Genomic DNA, 17321 nt, shown 5'->3' with positions numbered 1-17321 from the left:
GTTAAGTTGTATAGTTGCTTTCTTTTTTAATGCCGACGACAATATTATTAGCATATAATACATATTAGTTTGGAAGTAGAGATGAGTGCTTTTATTGTACATAGGTACCAGGTTTGTCTTTATGTTTATATAGATAGTGATTGATAGCAGCACAGTATTTGAATATTTTGAGAGACATCTCATTACTTTCACAAAGCTTCTCTTTCATGTAAGGAAGTGCAGGACTGAAGTCCTATGACACAAAATTAGTGATCTGGAAAATACTGATAATCTTGAAATGCAACCATGTTGATGCTGAAATCTGGGTAGTAATGGAAGATAAAATAGCCTCTCCCTTTAAGCCTATCTGGTATTGCTTGTACCTTGAAGAAAGCTTCAGTGTATACAATCTTCATATTAGTGGTAGATTCTCATGATGCTTAATATTCATGTTTCTTCTGAGTTATTTACTTGATTGAATCTATGCATACCTATAAAATACATTAATATTTACCAGGCTATTTGGTTTATTTTAAACTTTGGGTTTCAGGACTATATTTTGAAATGGCTCTCCTGTTCTTGGTCTTGGTCTTAACTTTTATCCAGGCTGAATTTGAAAGTGGTGAGTATTTAAATAAGCATCAGAAAAAATAACTGTGTTAAACAAAATGGAGATGTAGTTTGTCACCTTAGCACAAATTGGTGGCTTTTAACCCACAGACACCTAAGACAGAGCAAATATACAAGTAACAACCAAGAAGACAATAGTTCAGCTTTGGTTCTTTCCATGTACATAGATTTATTTTTAAAATTTACTGTAACAGTAAAATCTAATGCAAACTAAAAAGAATAGAAAGGAGTAAAAAGTACAGGGAAAAAACCTAAGAATATAATTTATTTTATTTATTTATTTATTTATTATTTAGATTTGTATGCCGCCCCTCTCCGCGGACTCGGGAAGAGAATAAAGAGAAAAATATATAAAGAATTAATGTTTAGCCTTCATCACACGTATTTAGTGATTTAGTGTTTCTTCATCCCACTTCCTCCCCAAGGTTATAAGCATTTATCTCTACACTCCAAATCCTACTATCTATAATGTTGAATATGTTTAATACTTCTTACAAAAAACAAAATAAAATATATTGCCCATAAGAAGCTAACACTTGTAAGAGCTCATATTAAGACTTACAAAGTGGCGCTCAAGGCGGCAAGATGCGCGTATCATGCCGCCTTGATTACATCAGCGGAATCCTGCCCGGCCGCTCTATTTAGGGTAACCCGCTCCCTTCTTAATCAGGGGGGAGTTGGGGAGCCCTTGCAGAGTAGTGCCAAGGATTTTAACACGTTTTTCGCTGATAAAATCGCTCGGATCCGAGCGGACCTCAACTCCAATTGTAAAACAGAGTCGACTGGCAACGAGTCAGTCGAGGTGACTGGGGCTAAACATCTTTGTCCATCTGTCTGGGAGGAGTTTGACTTGGTGACACCTGATGAAATGGGCAAGGCCATTGGAGCTGTGAGTTCTGCCACCTGTCTACTGGATCCGTGTCCCTCTTGGTTAGTTTCGGCCAGTCAAGAGGTGATGCAGAGCTGGGACCAGGAAATTGTCAACGCCTCCTTGGGGAGGGGGTCCTTTCCGGCCCTTTATAAGGAGGCACTTGTGCGTCCCCTCCTCAAGAAGCCTTCCCTGGACTCAGAGGTGCTCAATAACTACCGTCCAGTCTCCAACCTTCCCTTTATGGGGAAGGTTGATGAGAAGGTGGTGGCACTTCAACTCCAGCGGTCCTTGGAAGAAGCCGATTATCTAGGTCCTCAGCAGTCTGTATTCAGGCCCAGCACGGAAACTGCTTTGGTCGCGCTGATGGATGATCTCTGGCAGGCCCAGGGCGGCATACTAATCCAATAAATAAATAAATAAATAAATAAATAAATAAATAAATAAATAAATAAATAAATAAATAAATAAATAAATAAATAAATAAATAAATAAATAAATAAATAAATAAATAAATAAATAAATAAATAAATAAATAAATAAATAAATAAATAAATAAATAAATAAATAAATAAATAAATAAATAAATAAATCTTATGTCTACAATTAATTCAAAAATCTTCATCCTACACTCCACTTTTATTTACAATATTTCATACTTTTGTTATGCCTTCTAAAAACTAAAATTAAGCACATCACTGCATAGGTTAAGTGAATTGTGAAGTTTAATAGATTGTGGTAATGATCTTTGGGAAATAATGCTACCCAGGAAACAATCAGACAAGGGAGGCAGGAGCCCCCAGTAGCGTAACAATCAAAGAAAGAATCTTAGAAAGGACCCACCCTCAAGGAACATTTAGAAAAAGTGGTCTCGTGAAGTTTTGAAGGCTTAATAAGATTCTGTTAATGCAGCCTTACAATAAAGCAGATATAGGCCACGTAGCTGTGTTTCTTGTCTACCTTGGAGGTATGCAATAGTTAACCAAATCTGGCTTCCCTGAGTGACTTTGCTTGTTGGAGGGTGGCTGGCAAGTTTTCAACTCATAATCATGTTAATCACAAGACACTGTTGTAAATGTGAGCCAGTACCCAAATTGCAATCATCTGACCTCAGAGGTAGTTTGATTGTCATAACTTCAAGCTGTGGGTTGGGCTAGAAGACATCTGAAGTCCCTTCCCTCCCTCTGATTCTATGTTCTGTATTGTAAGGATAGCTCATATGTTTTTCCAAGGCCTTTGAACTTTTGAACTGTCATTAAATGAACAGCAGTAAGTAAGCAAGCAAGCAAGCAAGCAAGCAAGCAAGCAAGCCTAGCTGTACATATATAATCCCAACAAGCATTCTATAATTTGAGTATTATTTCATTTTCTCAGTTTCAGCTTCAAATATCCTCTTTGGGCCAAAGCAGATAACTGGATTGGTGGAAGGTTCTGTGCATATCAAATGCTTCTATCCTTCCACGAGTGTGAATATTCATTCCAGGAAGTACTGGTGCAAGGAATCAACAAGACATTGTTACACCTTTATTTCAACTAATGGCTTTGTTCTCAAAGATTACAAAGACAGAGCCTCCATAACTGATTTTCCAGAGAATGGAATGTTCATCATAGAAATATCAGACCTGAGATTCAAAGATGCGGGTCTATACAGATGCGGCATTGGTTTAAATGACTATGGATTGTCCTTTAAAGTCAAGCTGGAAGTTACTCAAGGTACTATTTTCTAATCCTCTAGATATCTAGTTAATTGTTATATTACTCAGTTTTATTGCAGTTATTTAGTATTTCATGAATTGCATTATAGATTGAAACATATATTTGTGTACCTGTGAGTGTGTGTTTGTGTGTGTGCCTGTATATGTAAGCCAACACAGTTCCAGGTTGCATAAACAGAGGGATAGAATCAAGATCACATGAAGTGTTAATACCACTTAATAATGCCTTGGTAAGGCCACACTTGGAATCCTACATTCAGTTTTGGTCACCGTGATGTAAAAAGAATGTGGAGACTCTAGAAAGAGCACAGAGAAGATGATTAGGGGACTGGAAGCCAAAACATATGAAGAATGGTTGCAGGAACTGGGTAGTCTAATTTAATGGAAAGAAGGACCAGGGGAGACATGATAGCAATGTTCCAATATCTCAGGGGTTGCCACAAAGGAGAGGGAGTCAGACTATTCTCCAAAGCATTTGAGGGTAGGACAAGAAGCAATGGGTGGAAATTAATCAAGGAGAGAAGCAACTTAGAATTGAGAGAAATTTCCTGACAGTTTCCTAATCAAATTTCCTAATCAGTGGAACAACTTGCCACCAGAAGTCGCAGATGCTCCAACACTGGGGTTTTTAAAGAAGATGTTGGCTAACCATTTGTCGGAAGTAGTGCAGAGTTTCCTGTGTAAGCAGGTGGTTGAACTAGAAGACTTCAAAGGTCCCTTCCAACTTTATTATATTATAAAATATTCTCTGAAAGAACTGCCTAAAAATATTGGTGCATGGGAAAGGATTACAGCTCAGTATAAACTTCAGTAGGCAGGGAGTAAAAATGTCTTCAGGTTTTCTTTTGCTTGCTGCATTTTGTTCTATCAAAAAGTAGACATTGAATTTTGAAGCGTCTTTCAATGATTTGTTTCCATACCATAATTGGGCATTAGGGGGTTAATACAGTCTGAGATATCATGTTAATGTATAATGTAGCATAATGACATTATAGGGCATAGGATCTGAAATCAGCACAGAGTGGCAAATCAAGAGTAAGAACATGCACACCATAAGGTATCCATTCATTGTATTAATAAAAGCATCATTTTTGCTCTTTCTCCTCCACCCCTAATGATTAGTCATATTGTGCTTTCATCACTAACAATGAGAACTCATGGAGAACTACATTGTTTTGTTTTGTGTCATTAATTGCAACAGGAAAACAAACAGTCCATGCTGATCGGCTGGCCAGAAAGAAAAGTGGGCAAACACTTTGCTTTTGGAACAGCACTTTTCATGACCAGGATCCAGAAGCAGCTCCCTCATGCTAAGAGAATGAGCTCAATTTGTAGGGTGCCAAGCTAGACACAGTTTACCTGGGTTGATAAAGCTACTTTTGATAGTACTTATCTGTTATAGTTGTAGTTGTAAGCTAAAATGCTAGCATAAAATAAATAATTCTTAGTCAAAATGTTGTTAGCCACCCCAAGTCTATGGAGAAGGGCGGCATTCAAATAAAATCAAATCAAATCAAATCAAATCAAATCTCAAATCAAATCTCAAATCAAATCTCAAATCAAATCTCAAATCAAATCTCAAATCAAATCTCAAATCAAATCTCAAATCAAATCTCAAATCAAATCTCAAATCAAATCAAATTTACATCATTGTGTGATATTGCAAGAAGACAACATAAGGGAAGGCAGGATAAATGAATCTAATGACTTGTTGTTACTTTAATGCAGACCCAGTACGACCCGAAGAAGCAGAACTTTATTATGCCGAACAGCAGAAAACAGTAACTATGACCTGTGAGTTTGGTATTCAGTATGCAAGTTACAGGAAGTACCTGTGCAAGATGACAAAGAACAACTGTTACAATGTGATTGATACATATGGAAATGCGGATCCATCCTACTTAGGAAGAACTCTGTTGACCAATCTTGGTACACCTGGATCTTTCAAGGTCTTTATGAGCCAGTTAAAGAAAGAAGATTCAGGTTTATATCTTTGTGGTGTTGGGAATTATGGAGCAGATGGAGAATCCAAAAAGCTTAATTTACATGTCTATGTAGGTGAGTGAAAGAGCTCTTGGATTCCAAATGTGTTTCTACAAATACATAAATAATTGAAGAAACAATTATAATAGCATTTTAAAAATAATTTTATGCTCTTATTTCTATCTGTAGATGGTTTGGCACCTAAACAACAGTCAGTGTTAAATGGAGTCCAGGGTGGTTCTGTGACTGTTGCATGTCATTATAATCCAAAAGAGAATAATACATTGAAATACTTGTGCAAGTGGAAACAACATGGATGTACTGATTTAATAAGCAGTAATGGCTTTGTGCTGGATTCCTATGAGGGAAGGCTTGTGATGCACGATGATCCCGAAAATGGCACATTCACTATCATACTGAACCAACTGCAAAAGGATGACATAGGCTATTACTGGTGTATGACTAATGGAAAAACGGAAAGGACGTCCTCAGTAGAGGTGAAGATTGTGGAAGGTACTGCTTGGTGTAATGAATCTTAAGAATGTCCTTTGCCTATTTTGATGAGTCCTGCAAAAATGAACCTACGCTGTCTCAACCATTCTCTTGGTTTTAAGCAAGATATATTTACAGAGATAATGTTATTCCACATGATTAATATAAGGCCACCTGCTCAGGCATCTAATTAAAAAAAAAACCCAGCAAATTAAAACTTATTGTACCAAAGACAATTAACACATTCCGACAATTAAAATTGACTTTTAGAAGAGCATGCCCTTAAGACCTTTTGAAAGGGAGGCTGGATTTGGCGATCTAAACTTTGGGGGTTGCTGTTCCAATTCCAGATGGAAAGTCAAAATAAATAGAATAGAATAGAATAATAGAAAGAATATGTAAGAAGATGAGTAGGGTAGTAGAATAGAGTAGTAGAGTAGAAGAGTAGAGGAGAGGAGAGGAGGAGAGAGGAGGGGGAGAGGAGGGGAGGGGAGAGGGGAGAGGAATGGAACGGAACAGAACGGAACGGAACAGAACAGAACAGAATGGAACAGAACGGAATGGAACGGAACAGAACAGAACAGAATAGAATAGAATAAACAGAACAGAATAGAATTTTTTATTGGCCAAGAGTGGGTGGACACACAAGGAATTCGGTTTTGGTGCATATTCTCTCAGTGTACATAAGGCAAATAAAATACATTCATCAAACCATACTAGGAAACAAATAAAAACAATATAAATTCAAAGATAACATGCTTATATTTATAAGTGGGAAGAGATAGGTACTAGGAAGCATGAGAAGAAAAATAGTAATATAGTCTTAGTAATACAGTCTTATAGTGTTGTGGAAATTAGTTGTTTAGCAGAGTGATGGCATTCAGGAAAAATCTGTTCTTGTGTCTAGTTGTTCGGATGTCCAGTACCCTTAGTGTCATTTTGAAGGTAGAAGTTGAAACAATTTGCCTTCAAAATGATGCTATGCACATATAGTCAATCATTTTAATGAAGCTAAAAATAAAGCACTCTGTTTTCAAGTGTTTGGCAGGGTTATTACACTTTTTTTTTTCTCCTGACACAGGGCAACCTACATTACTAACAAAGAAAGAAGTTCAGATTGTTGCTGGCACCTCTCTGACTATAACATGTTCTTATCCATGCAAATATTCTACATATCAGAAATATTGGTGCAAATGGAAGAACACTGAATGTAAACCTCTCATCTCATCTGACCAAAACCAGACTGGCGTGGTAGTTAGCTGTGACAAAAATAGTGGAACTTTATCTTTGAACTTTGACCAGGTGACACCCTTAGACCAAGGATGGTATTGGTGTGGTGTCAAACATGGGCAGCAATATGGAGAAACAGCTGCATTGCATCTGCGAGTACAAGGAGGTAAGTCTAATCAATAGGGAACCAAATTAGATTATATCCATTCCAATTTTCAACTGCACTTAGTCTAAATCTTGTCCAAGTCTTGGAAATTATTTCTTGGCCACCAACATAAAACTGTTCCTTCTTTCAGGATGATTTTCTCAACTTCCCAATCTAGCTGCAGCCCTAGTATTTCGTGGTGGTGTTCATCTAAGTATTAACAAAGGCCAAGCCTATTTAATTTTTTAAGATTGACCAAAGTTGTCTGGTGCTGCCATCTAACTGGGCTGGTTTAAAATATATTATCTGCTAAATCTTAGTCACCTTATGATGCTACAATACCTGACGATTCCCCAGGCAATTATCGAATTAGCAAACTTATGTCTATGATTAGTGTCTGAACTTGAGTTTCTGTGTGGCTATAAGATAAATACTGGATATTCCAAGTACAGTGGTACCTCTACTTAAGAACGCCTCTACTTAAAACTTTTCTAGATAAGAACCAGGTGTTCAAGATTTTTTTGGCTCTTCTTAAGAACCATTTTCTACTTAAGAACCCGAGCCTGGAAAAACTTCCCAGGAAATTTGAGAATGGCAGGAGTGGCCAGTTTCCTGCCATTCCCCCTTTAATCCGGGCCATCTCGGGCTTTTCTGGACTGCCAGAGGAGCCTTTCGGTGGTGCTTAAGGAGGCTTTGGCAGCTCAGAGTGAATGGAGCATTTTCCTTTCTCTGGGTGCTTGGAGAGGGAATAGACTACTTCACTGTGGTGACTCCCTCGCGCTACCTCCTACACACCCGGCGCGAGGTGGCCTCCTGGAGCATCTGGACATGGAAAGGCAAAAGGGGCGCTTCACCCCGGTCGAATCAACTCAGCTTCAGCCAAACTGAGGAGTCACCACAGTGAAGGAAAGGCGCCGGCTACAAAGCGAGCGAGCGAGAGAAGAGGGGAGCCCTTCAGCATGGAAAGGAAGAGGAAGCAGGTAGCAACAGCAGCAGCCATCTTTTGGTCAGAGGAGCTGGAGGTTCTCCCCTTTTACCCACCAGGGGTTTTCTCTCTGGCACAGTGTATGGGAGGCAGCCTCGCTCCGGGTGTATGGGAGGCACGTGCTCCTCCTCGCTGCCTCAGAGTCCCTCTTTTTTTTTTAAGCCTTAAAGTTTTAGGTTTTTTTGATTCCCCTCACCTCACCTTCTTCCTTCGGCAGTGACTGTCCTCCTCCCCTTCTTCTACTTAAGTTCTTAAGCAGAGGTAACACTGTATAGTTATATTTTTACATCAAAATTCCCTTGTTTGTCTTATACTGAAATAATGGGAGCTATTGTAAAAAATGATTTATCAAAGCTAGATATGCTTGCATATGTCAGCAAAAGCCATTAGATTAGTGAGGTGGGCCCATAAAGCAGAGGTGGGTTTCAGCAGGTTCTGACCAGTTCTGGAGAACCGGTGATGGAAATTTTGAATAGTTTGGAGAACCAGTAAATACCACCTCTGACTAGCCCCGCCCCTTCTGTTCTCTGCCTCCTGAGTCCCAGCTGATAAGGAGGAAATGAGGATTTTGCAGTAACCTTCCCCTAGAGCAGGGAGGGAAAGGAAATTTTGCAGTATCCTTCCCCTGGAGTGGATTGGGAATGAATATTTCACAGTATCCTTCCTCTGCCATGCCCATCAAGCCACACCATACCCACCAAGCCATACCCACAGAACCAGTAGTAAAAAATAATTGAATCATACCACTGCCCTAAAGTAGTGGAACAAGGGTTGGATCTAGTCCATGACCATCAACCTCTTACCTCTGTCTGCATGTAAACTATTAACACACCATTTAATATAAGACTTCTAAGTTTGTCATTCATTCAGATGCATATAAGAAAGTGGTCTCTCACCCAGGAAAATGTATACCATATGTTTCTTTAGTCTTTAAATAGACACAGTAATTTATTACTATTATTTTAGTCAAACAAAATCAATTTAATGTCTAACATACTATACTTAGGCTCTTCTTACAAAAAGTTTGGGTTTCTGAATGTTCACTAGAAATTACTTTCTATGTTGCAGGACAAGACAGTTTTTGTTATGGTATCCTTTAGTAAAGTTAGTGGGATGCGTTTGTTTGTGCAAGAAGTATACCCAAAGAAAAAGAAATGCAAATAGGAAATCATGATTTTACAAAACAAAAAAGAATACTCCATCATTGCTTGAATTTATATACTTGGCTATGGCATAATTGTCTTTATTAGCTGACTTAGTTAGAAGAATATAATTTAAGTATGAACACATCGATTTATTTGCTCATTTTCCTCCTTGCTTTTTATGTTCCCATTTGCTTCTGGGTTACCAACTCCCCAAATACTCCTAATTAGTACTAAATGTTGAAGAAGCATCTAGAATCAATGAAGAGGAGGTTGTCATTCCTGGAGGAAATCCTATTAATAGGAATTCTCCCATAGACAAAGCCAATCAGGCACCTGAAAGTGAAACTTCATCAGGCAGGTAAGCTACTTTGAAAATAATTAATAATGAGTATTGCATTGGCAGTTCTGTGTTAGCAAAAACTTCAGAAGAGAAGGATTTAGGGGTAGTGATTTCTGACAGTCTCAAAATGGGTGAGCAGTGTGGTCGGGCGGTAGGAAAGGCAAGTAGGATGCTTGGCTGCATAGCTAGAGGTATAACAAGCAGGAAGAGGGAGATTGTGATCCCCTTATATAGAGCGCTGGTGAGACCACATTTGGAGTACTGTGTTCAGTTTTGGAGACCTCACCTACAAAAAGATATTGACAAAATTGAATGGGTCCAAAGACGGGGTACAAGAATGGTGGAAGGTCTTAAGTATAAAACGTATCAGGAAAGACTTAATGAACTCAATCTGTATAGTCTGGAAGACAGAAGGAAAAGGGGGGACATGATCGAAACATTTAAATATGTTAAAGGGTTAAATAGGGTTCAGGAGGGAAGTGTTTTTAACAGGAAAGTGAACACAAGAACAAGGGGACACAATCTGAAGTTAGTTGGGGGAAAGATCAAAGGCAACATGAGAAAATATTATTTTACTGAAAGAGTAGTAGATTCTTGGAACAAACTTCCAGCAGATGTGGTTGGTAAATCCACAGTAACTGAATTTAAACATGCCTGGGATAAACATATATCCATTGTAAGATAAAATACAGGAAATAGTAAAAGGGCAGACTAGATGGACCATGAGGTCTTTTTCTGCCGTCAGTCTTCTATGTTTCTATGTTTCTATGTTTCTATTTATGAATGCATGCATATATAGAATCAAAAGTATTTAAGGGAAACAGCATCCCCATATAATTATTGGCTTAACCAAAAGCAAAATTAATTTGCAATTCTGGAGAGCCATATATGATATAAGGAGTGGCAGGTTAGTGTGTTTTAAGTACTGGGTTATTGCAATTGCACAGATACATAGCTCAGGAATCCATTTCATTTCTAGAAGAGAAATATAACTAGTACCAGGCAATCTCAATCAGATTTTTAAAGTCAATCCAGGTATGAAACATGCTGATTAAGCACTACATTGCTCAACAGGATATTATCCAGGCAGGTGGCCATGTTCACCCAGAATTCCTTAGTATACTTGACTATTACTGAGAATAATGAAAAATAATTATCATAACTTTCCCCAGGTTTATACAGTATGTTCTTTCATTCTGTATGGCCATATGTGGATATTGTAGACTTTTTTCTGCAAATACAGAAAACTATAATCAATCAGAAATTAAAAACTAATGTTTCCCATCTGTTCCTTACAGCCAAGATGGAAATATTAAAATAATTGCAATTGATAGAATGAATGAAGTTCATTCCTATAGCATTAAGTTCTGGAATTTTTCCATTGTCTTTCTGAAAAATATTATTAAGTCTGTACAAATTTTGTATATTTGCTATTTTGCTTCTTTTTCAGCCATGATGAAAATAAGAATTCTGTTGTTCTTCTTGCCACTTTGATCCCCTTTGGAATTGTTTTTCTGCTTCTCATTACTGCTTTTACCATAAAGAAGTTTAGATTATTTAAGAATTCTGGTGAGTTTATGCTAAATATAATGTCTTTGGGAACCATTTTAATTTTTATACAGATTGCTTTAGCATATTTTTAAGCATCAAATAGAACAAGTAATGCTTGTTCTATTTGAAATAAAATTACAAGATAAAAATTAAAAACTTAACAGTCTCAATTATAAATTTACTATGGCCAAATAATTTTTAAAATGTGGAAAGAATAAAATACCTGTTTTGCAGAAACATTTATAATTCTGACTAGTCAAGTCAGTCAAAAGACTGCTTCAACGCAGATAGGTTTAAAATCCTTCAACCCAACAGTGATAATATTGAAAAAAGGTCTGCGGCAAAACAACTGTTCTCATCCAAAACATGAGGGATGAAATGATTCTTTTATTTGTTCTATTTCCCCCTTTCCCCCCTCTCCTATTAAACCCAGAAGGAATGAATTAAGGTTATCTGTGTGAGGGTTGTCACTGTTTATAGGTTTCTTTAGCACAATATTAAGGGAATCAAGAGCTTAGATTTATTCCTAAAACTTTCTCTAACATACTTGTGTATTATGGCCTTATAAATGGAACAATGCAAGAACCATATTGTGAGCCTTTCTGACCCAAACTGGATCTCTGGTAGCTCCTTCTAATAGTATTTCTGCTGTACACAAGAAGATTTCAGCAATAAGTCCACAATCTATATCACTGTTTCTCTCCTAGAATTAGTACAGCATGTATATAGAATCTAAGGTGCAACGAATTGGGGTGAAATGCTTTTTTTTTTCTTTTTATAGATCTTGTATCAGTTGGAAGCTACAGAACAAATATCAGCATGACAGAGTTTGAGAATGTGAGACAGTATGGGGCAAAGGATAATGCACATATGGAAGAATTTCATGAGAGCCAAATGGGAGAGAAGGATGGTAATGCTATTCAAAATGTGTTCTAAATATGGCTTGCTACTTGTCAGCCAAATACAATTATCACTTCTTCAGCAATGAAGTTACATTATTTAGCCAATTATAAAATTGATGGATACATGAAGTTCTCTTTTATTCACATTCAATCTATCTTGTGTGTGTTTTCTTTTAAGAGTCTTCAGGCAGTCCTAAGGAGGATAAAAAATCAAAGAAACCAAAGAGGGTAAGAGCAAATTATATTATTTTGAGAAGACTATAAGGGATTAATATTATTTAGTCCTTGGAGAGGAGCGGCATACAAATATAATAAATAAATTTATATTTATGTTTATTTATTTAGTTTTAGAGCTTAAGATAGTATGCATTTCTCTATTAATATCTTTCATATCTTAGTCTCTTTTAGCAATACTCCATCAAGCACAAACTTTCTTATGATTGTCACTAACTGCAGAATTTTATGTACTTTGGAGTAAAGTTGGCTATCTTTTCCCTCAATTTTGAGGAAAATAAATATCTATCACGTCATAGTGATAGTTTTGGAAGTTGGATTTATTTATTCATTTATTAATCAAATTTACATAACAGTCCATCTCACCAGAAGTTACCTTGAACAACATACAAAAATCAATGGATGTTGGGCCATTTTAAAAAGATTGTCATTATTTTTATATGTAATTTTATATTATCATTTTAAATTAGGAGCTTATTTTATTCGATATCCTAAAACCTTCTTCCAAACCTTTTGTAAGCAACGATGTTTGAAATATTGTACCAAGTATTGTAGACAAGAAGATACATAGTTTAGAATCTCGCAACAGTTCCAGTTTTAAATTCTATTTCTTGCTGGGGGAAAAAATGGATTTGAAACTCTGAAAGTTGTTTCTCATTAGTGTCAATAATGGGTTAAATAAACGCACGATCTCATGCAGTCTAGATTCATAATATTGTAGGAATTAGTTGCGCACTGGATGAAGTATAATGAATATTATTGCATTAAAGTTTATGCTGTAATACATTTATTAGTATTTAAGGTAGCCATACTGTCTGATTTGTACAGCTGAGATTACACGCCTGGAGAATATCCAGTTTGGGGATGACTGTTTTAAAATGCAGATGACAAATTTGGTTAGATTCTTCAACAGATTAAGCTCAGGCTCCATTAAAATAATGCTGGGATTTCTATTCATTTTAGGGCTCTAAAGAGGAAGCTGAAATGGCTTATACAACATTCCTTCTTCAGTCAGAAAACATTTCTTCTAATATACCTTCATCAGACCAATCAACTGCATAATCTCATTTGGGACAGCTCCAAAGATCAATGAAAACCAATTATGCCTTAATGATTGAAGATAAATCATGACTGGAATCAACAAACACATTCTTATACTCATTTTGATAATTTCCCAGATAATTTCAGTGTCATCACAACTTATCCAATTACACACTACTGAGTCTGCTATATTGATTTAAGAGTTAAACAGCTTTATTCAGATTGAACCATAAACAACTTAATTTTATAAACATAACCAACTGTGTTTTGAAATGATATTCAGAAATTTTTTGGTTGTCTTTCTATAAGAGGCAGAAGTTCTACCGATCCTAATGGAAATGCATTTTCATAAAATACTGGGTTACTCAATAAAGAGGCATGGAAGGATCCCACCCACGTTAGACTAACCAAACATTAAGCATACTTTATCCTTGTAGAGATAGAGGTCATGTAGAGGTTGTGTGCAGTGAACTGCCTACCGCAAACAGGCCTCATAGACCTACACAATCTTACCCAGTTCATATCACCAGGATGATATAGGACACTATCCCTGGCTGGTACGTGATCTCATCTTGGTTGTATCAACAGGATGTTCTTAAGGATTGGTGAAAAGAATTCACCAATAAAAATACTGTTGCTATTTGTTATCTTTTGCTGTTTAGAAAATGATATAAAAGCAATAAACACTGAGAAGGCAGTCAAACATCTTAGCATCCTGCAATGACAGGTCTCTAATTGCATCATCTGGTGCCCAAAGTGGGGCATTCTTACACACACACACCCTGTGGGGAGCAACACCTAACATTCTTACAATTGTCTGGAACAGACTCCCTTTAAAACTTTACCCTTCAGCTGTAAGACTCCTCATTGGTAAGTATGGGTTGTAATCTACCTCAACACCAGCATTCTTTTGTTGTTGTTGAATCATTGATAGCAGCAATCACAGCAACAATTACACCTATAATACAATAAGAATATATATTTTATAGGGTCTTCCAATGAATGCTCTCTCCTTGGGCCTTTTACAATTTTATAAAGACTCAAGCTACAATACACTTAAAAACCCCATTGATACCATATGCCAGAATGCTTTAAATGTAAATGTATTGAAGAAACACAACTGTGTATTGTTTTATTGTTCAAATTAACAGTCTGAGTATTTCCATGACAACTGCATGATGTCAGTTGTGTAGTCTGCAAACCCTCCACTGTTTTGCAACCATCCCCATGAGCCAAATGGCTTCATAAATTTTAACTGGGTGTACTTAAACATTTTGCATTCACTACAATGAATTTGATTAAAACCATGTAGAATCATCATCCTCATACAGATATTTTAAAGTCAAAACTGATATTGATAAGGATCCCTGAATAATAAATTATCCTTTGCTGAGTTTAGCTATTGAAGTATTTTTGAAAAATATTTTTTTAAAAAACAATTAACTGTCTTTTGTAATGCTAATGATTTTATATGATCACTATGGAATGAATGATTTGAAGACACATAACATGTTTATAATGTTACGTTTCCATGAATAAATATTTGATTAAGAATTTGAGCATGACAGTTGGTTTTATCTTTATTACTGGCTTTGAAGCGTAATTTCTTTTTTTTCTTTTTGTTTAAATATTTTTATATTTTATACCATACATTTCTTTTCTGTGTTGAGCAGTATGCTCTCTACATGTCCAAGATATGAAACATAATTGCAAATGCCATAGGTCCCCTTCATGACAAGATACAAACCTCAAATCTCATCACCGGCTCAAGGTTGACTCAGCCTTCCATCCTTCCGAGGTGGGTAAAATGAGGACCCAGATTGTGGGGGCAATGTGCTGACTCTGTTAAAAAGTGCTATTGCTAACATGTTGTAAGCCGCTCTGAGTCTAAGGAGAAGGACGGCATAAAAATCAATCAATCAATCAAACAAACAAACAAATAAATAAATAAGCAACTTGAGTGTCCTTCTGGATCCCAGCTGAGCCTTGATTGCCATCTCTTGGCTGTGGCCAGGGGCACTTTTGCCCAGGTTTGCCAGATATACCAATTGCCCTATTTTGACCAGGAGGCCTTACGCACATTTACTCAGGCCCTCATCACCTCCCGTCTTGATTATTGCAATGTACTCAGCACTTCAAGAGTGTTCAAAGACTGCAAATAGTCCAAAATGCAGCTGTGCAAGCCTTAATGGGTGTACTTGTCTGTCTTTATCAATTGTATATAGCTTGTTGTTATGCCCTTTGCTAAAAGGGCACTATAAATAAATGTTGTTATTGTTATTGTTATCTCAATACACCCATATAACACCAATGTTCTGCATGCTGCACTGGCTACCGATTAGTCTCCGGTCACAATTCAAGGTGTTGGTTATTGCCTATAAACCCCTATGTGGCTTAGGACCATCTCCTGCCGCATACCTCCCAGAGACCAATAAGATCTTACAGGCTGGACCTCTCCAGGTCCTGTTGACTAAGCAATGCAGGTTGGTGGGACCAAAGGGGAGGGTCTTTTCTGTGGCTGCCCTGGCTCTATGGAACTAACTCCTCCCCAGTGTCCATACTGCTCCCACCCTACTGGCCTTCCAAAAGGCCGTGAAGACCTGCCTTTGCCAGCAGGCCTGTAGGCCATGAATATTACATCTGTCACGGCCGAATTGTGCATGAGTATATGCATGTGTGTTGATTGGACTATAAGGAAGAGGCAGAGAGAAAAATACAGCAGGTTATAGGATTTTAAAGCATGTAGAGACCATTCATTCTCTTTAGTTTGTAGAGTCATAGTAATTAATTGTCCTCAAATTTTGATATTATTACTAACCACAGTAAGCTAATATAATTCAGATTTTGGAGACACTGCTGTTGCAGTTTCTTTCTCCTGAACAACACTGGGACAACTTTGAATTTTCTCATCATTAAGTTTGTAACTTTTATTAAATTATAAACTTAATTAACTGCAATAATTAAATCTAATACAAACTAAAGTAAAGAAGAATGGGAAAAAAGTGAAAGATGCAAAAGCGAAGAAAAAGTATGTAGAAAACAGAAAGAAAAAGGAAAGGAAAGAATATAGTGAAGAGAGAGAAAAGAATTAAAAACCTTCAACACAAGTATAAACATGTTAATAATTATTTATCTCCCTCTATTTACATCAATAACTCTTCATTCATATCTTATCTATAGGCAAATTCATAAAATATAATCTATCCATAGAAGCAAGAAGTTAATATCAACTTCTAATTTAATTTTTCCAAAGTGTCCTTCAATATTTTCAATGTTAAAATATTTTATACATCCCAGTAAAATTAGGGTTAATCAGTCTTATGTATGTTTTCCCTTAAGTAACGTCTTTAGTTCCCTCTAGTGTCCAGTTTTCAAAACTGCTTAAGTTTATTTTGTCTTCTTGCACAAGTCCAACCAAATCTACCTCCTATCAGAAATATTTTTTATAATTAATTCCAAATCTTATTACAAATTCATCTATTATCATAATTTTATTTAGATTTTTGGTAGTTATTTCAAAGTTCTAAAATTATTAAACTTATGATTAAGTGTCATCATACTAAAGACCTCTAATAGTTTAATAGACATTAACAATTTACAAATATGTTTAGGAAAAGACATTTGCAAAGTTAGTGCCCTTTAAAAAGCATCGACTGTGGTTCTGAGCAAGTTGACTCTCAGTGCCTAAAGCCACCAGAGACTCCTGACTTGTGATGATGGTCTCCCATCTTTTCTTATTAAGAGAAAATCTAGCTGGTTTATTCATCAGCTATTTCTTCTTCACTGCAGTCATCAATTCTACCTTTCACAAAGCCATCTTTGATCTGCCATTTCTTCTTCTGGAAGTTAACAATAATAGCAATAACAACAGAGTTGGAAGGGACCTTGGAGGTCTTCTAATCCAACCCCCTGCTTAGACAGGAAACTCTACACTACTTCAGACAGATGGTTATTCAACATCTTCTTTAAAACTTCCAGTGTTGGAGCATTTACAACTTTTGGAGGCAAGCTGTTCCACTGATTAATTGTTCTAACTGTCAAAAAAATTCCTCCTTAGTTCTAAATTACTTCTCTCCTGGTT

The 17321-nt window shown here is 36.6% G+C and overlaps 1 protein-coding gene across 4 annotated transcripts in view; it reads left to right on the top strand.

Annotated features, from left to right (window-relative positions):
* PIGR (polymeric immunoglobulin receptor) overlaps window positions 1–14799 on the top strand; it is a 47211-nt gene extending 32412 nt beyond the window's left edge. For 3 of the 4 annotated variants that reach the window (XM_070745557.1, XM_070745558.1, XM_070745559.1), the window contains 10 exons: window positions 530–601; window positions 2852–3190; window positions 4921–5250; window positions 5365–5688; window positions 6749–7063; window positions 9401–9530; window positions 10963–11081; window positions 11845–11973; window positions 12144–12193; window positions 13163–14799. In XM_070745557.1, coding sequence (XP_070601658.1) covers window positions 544–601; window positions 2852–3190; window positions 4921–5250; window positions 5365–5688; window positions 6749–7063; window positions 9401–9530; window positions 10963–11081; window positions 11845–11973; window positions 12144–12193; window positions 13163–13261 — 1893 coding nt within the window. In that variant the 5' untranslated portion in view covers window positions 530–543 and the 3' untranslated portion in view covers window positions 13262–14799. The remainder of the gene's footprint in view (window positions 1–529; window positions 602–2851; window positions 3191–4920; window positions 5251–5364; window positions 5689–6748; window positions 7064–9400; window positions 9531–10962; window positions 11082–11844; window positions 11974–12143; window positions 12194–13162) is intronic. The other variant, XM_070745560.1, reaches the window with a different exon arrangement.
* Window positions 14800–17321: the final 2522 nt, after the last annotated feature.

Source organism: Erythrolamprus reginae, chromosome 3, assembly GCF_031021105.1.
Source record: "Erythrolamprus reginae isolate rEryReg1 chromosome 3, rEryReg1.hap1, whole genome shotgun sequence".
Taxonomy (NCBI): Eukaryota; Metazoa; Chordata; class Lepidosauria; order Squamata; family Dipsadidae; genus Erythrolamprus; species Erythrolamprus reginae.
This window is presented reverse-complemented; position numbering and strand designations above follow the sequence as displayed.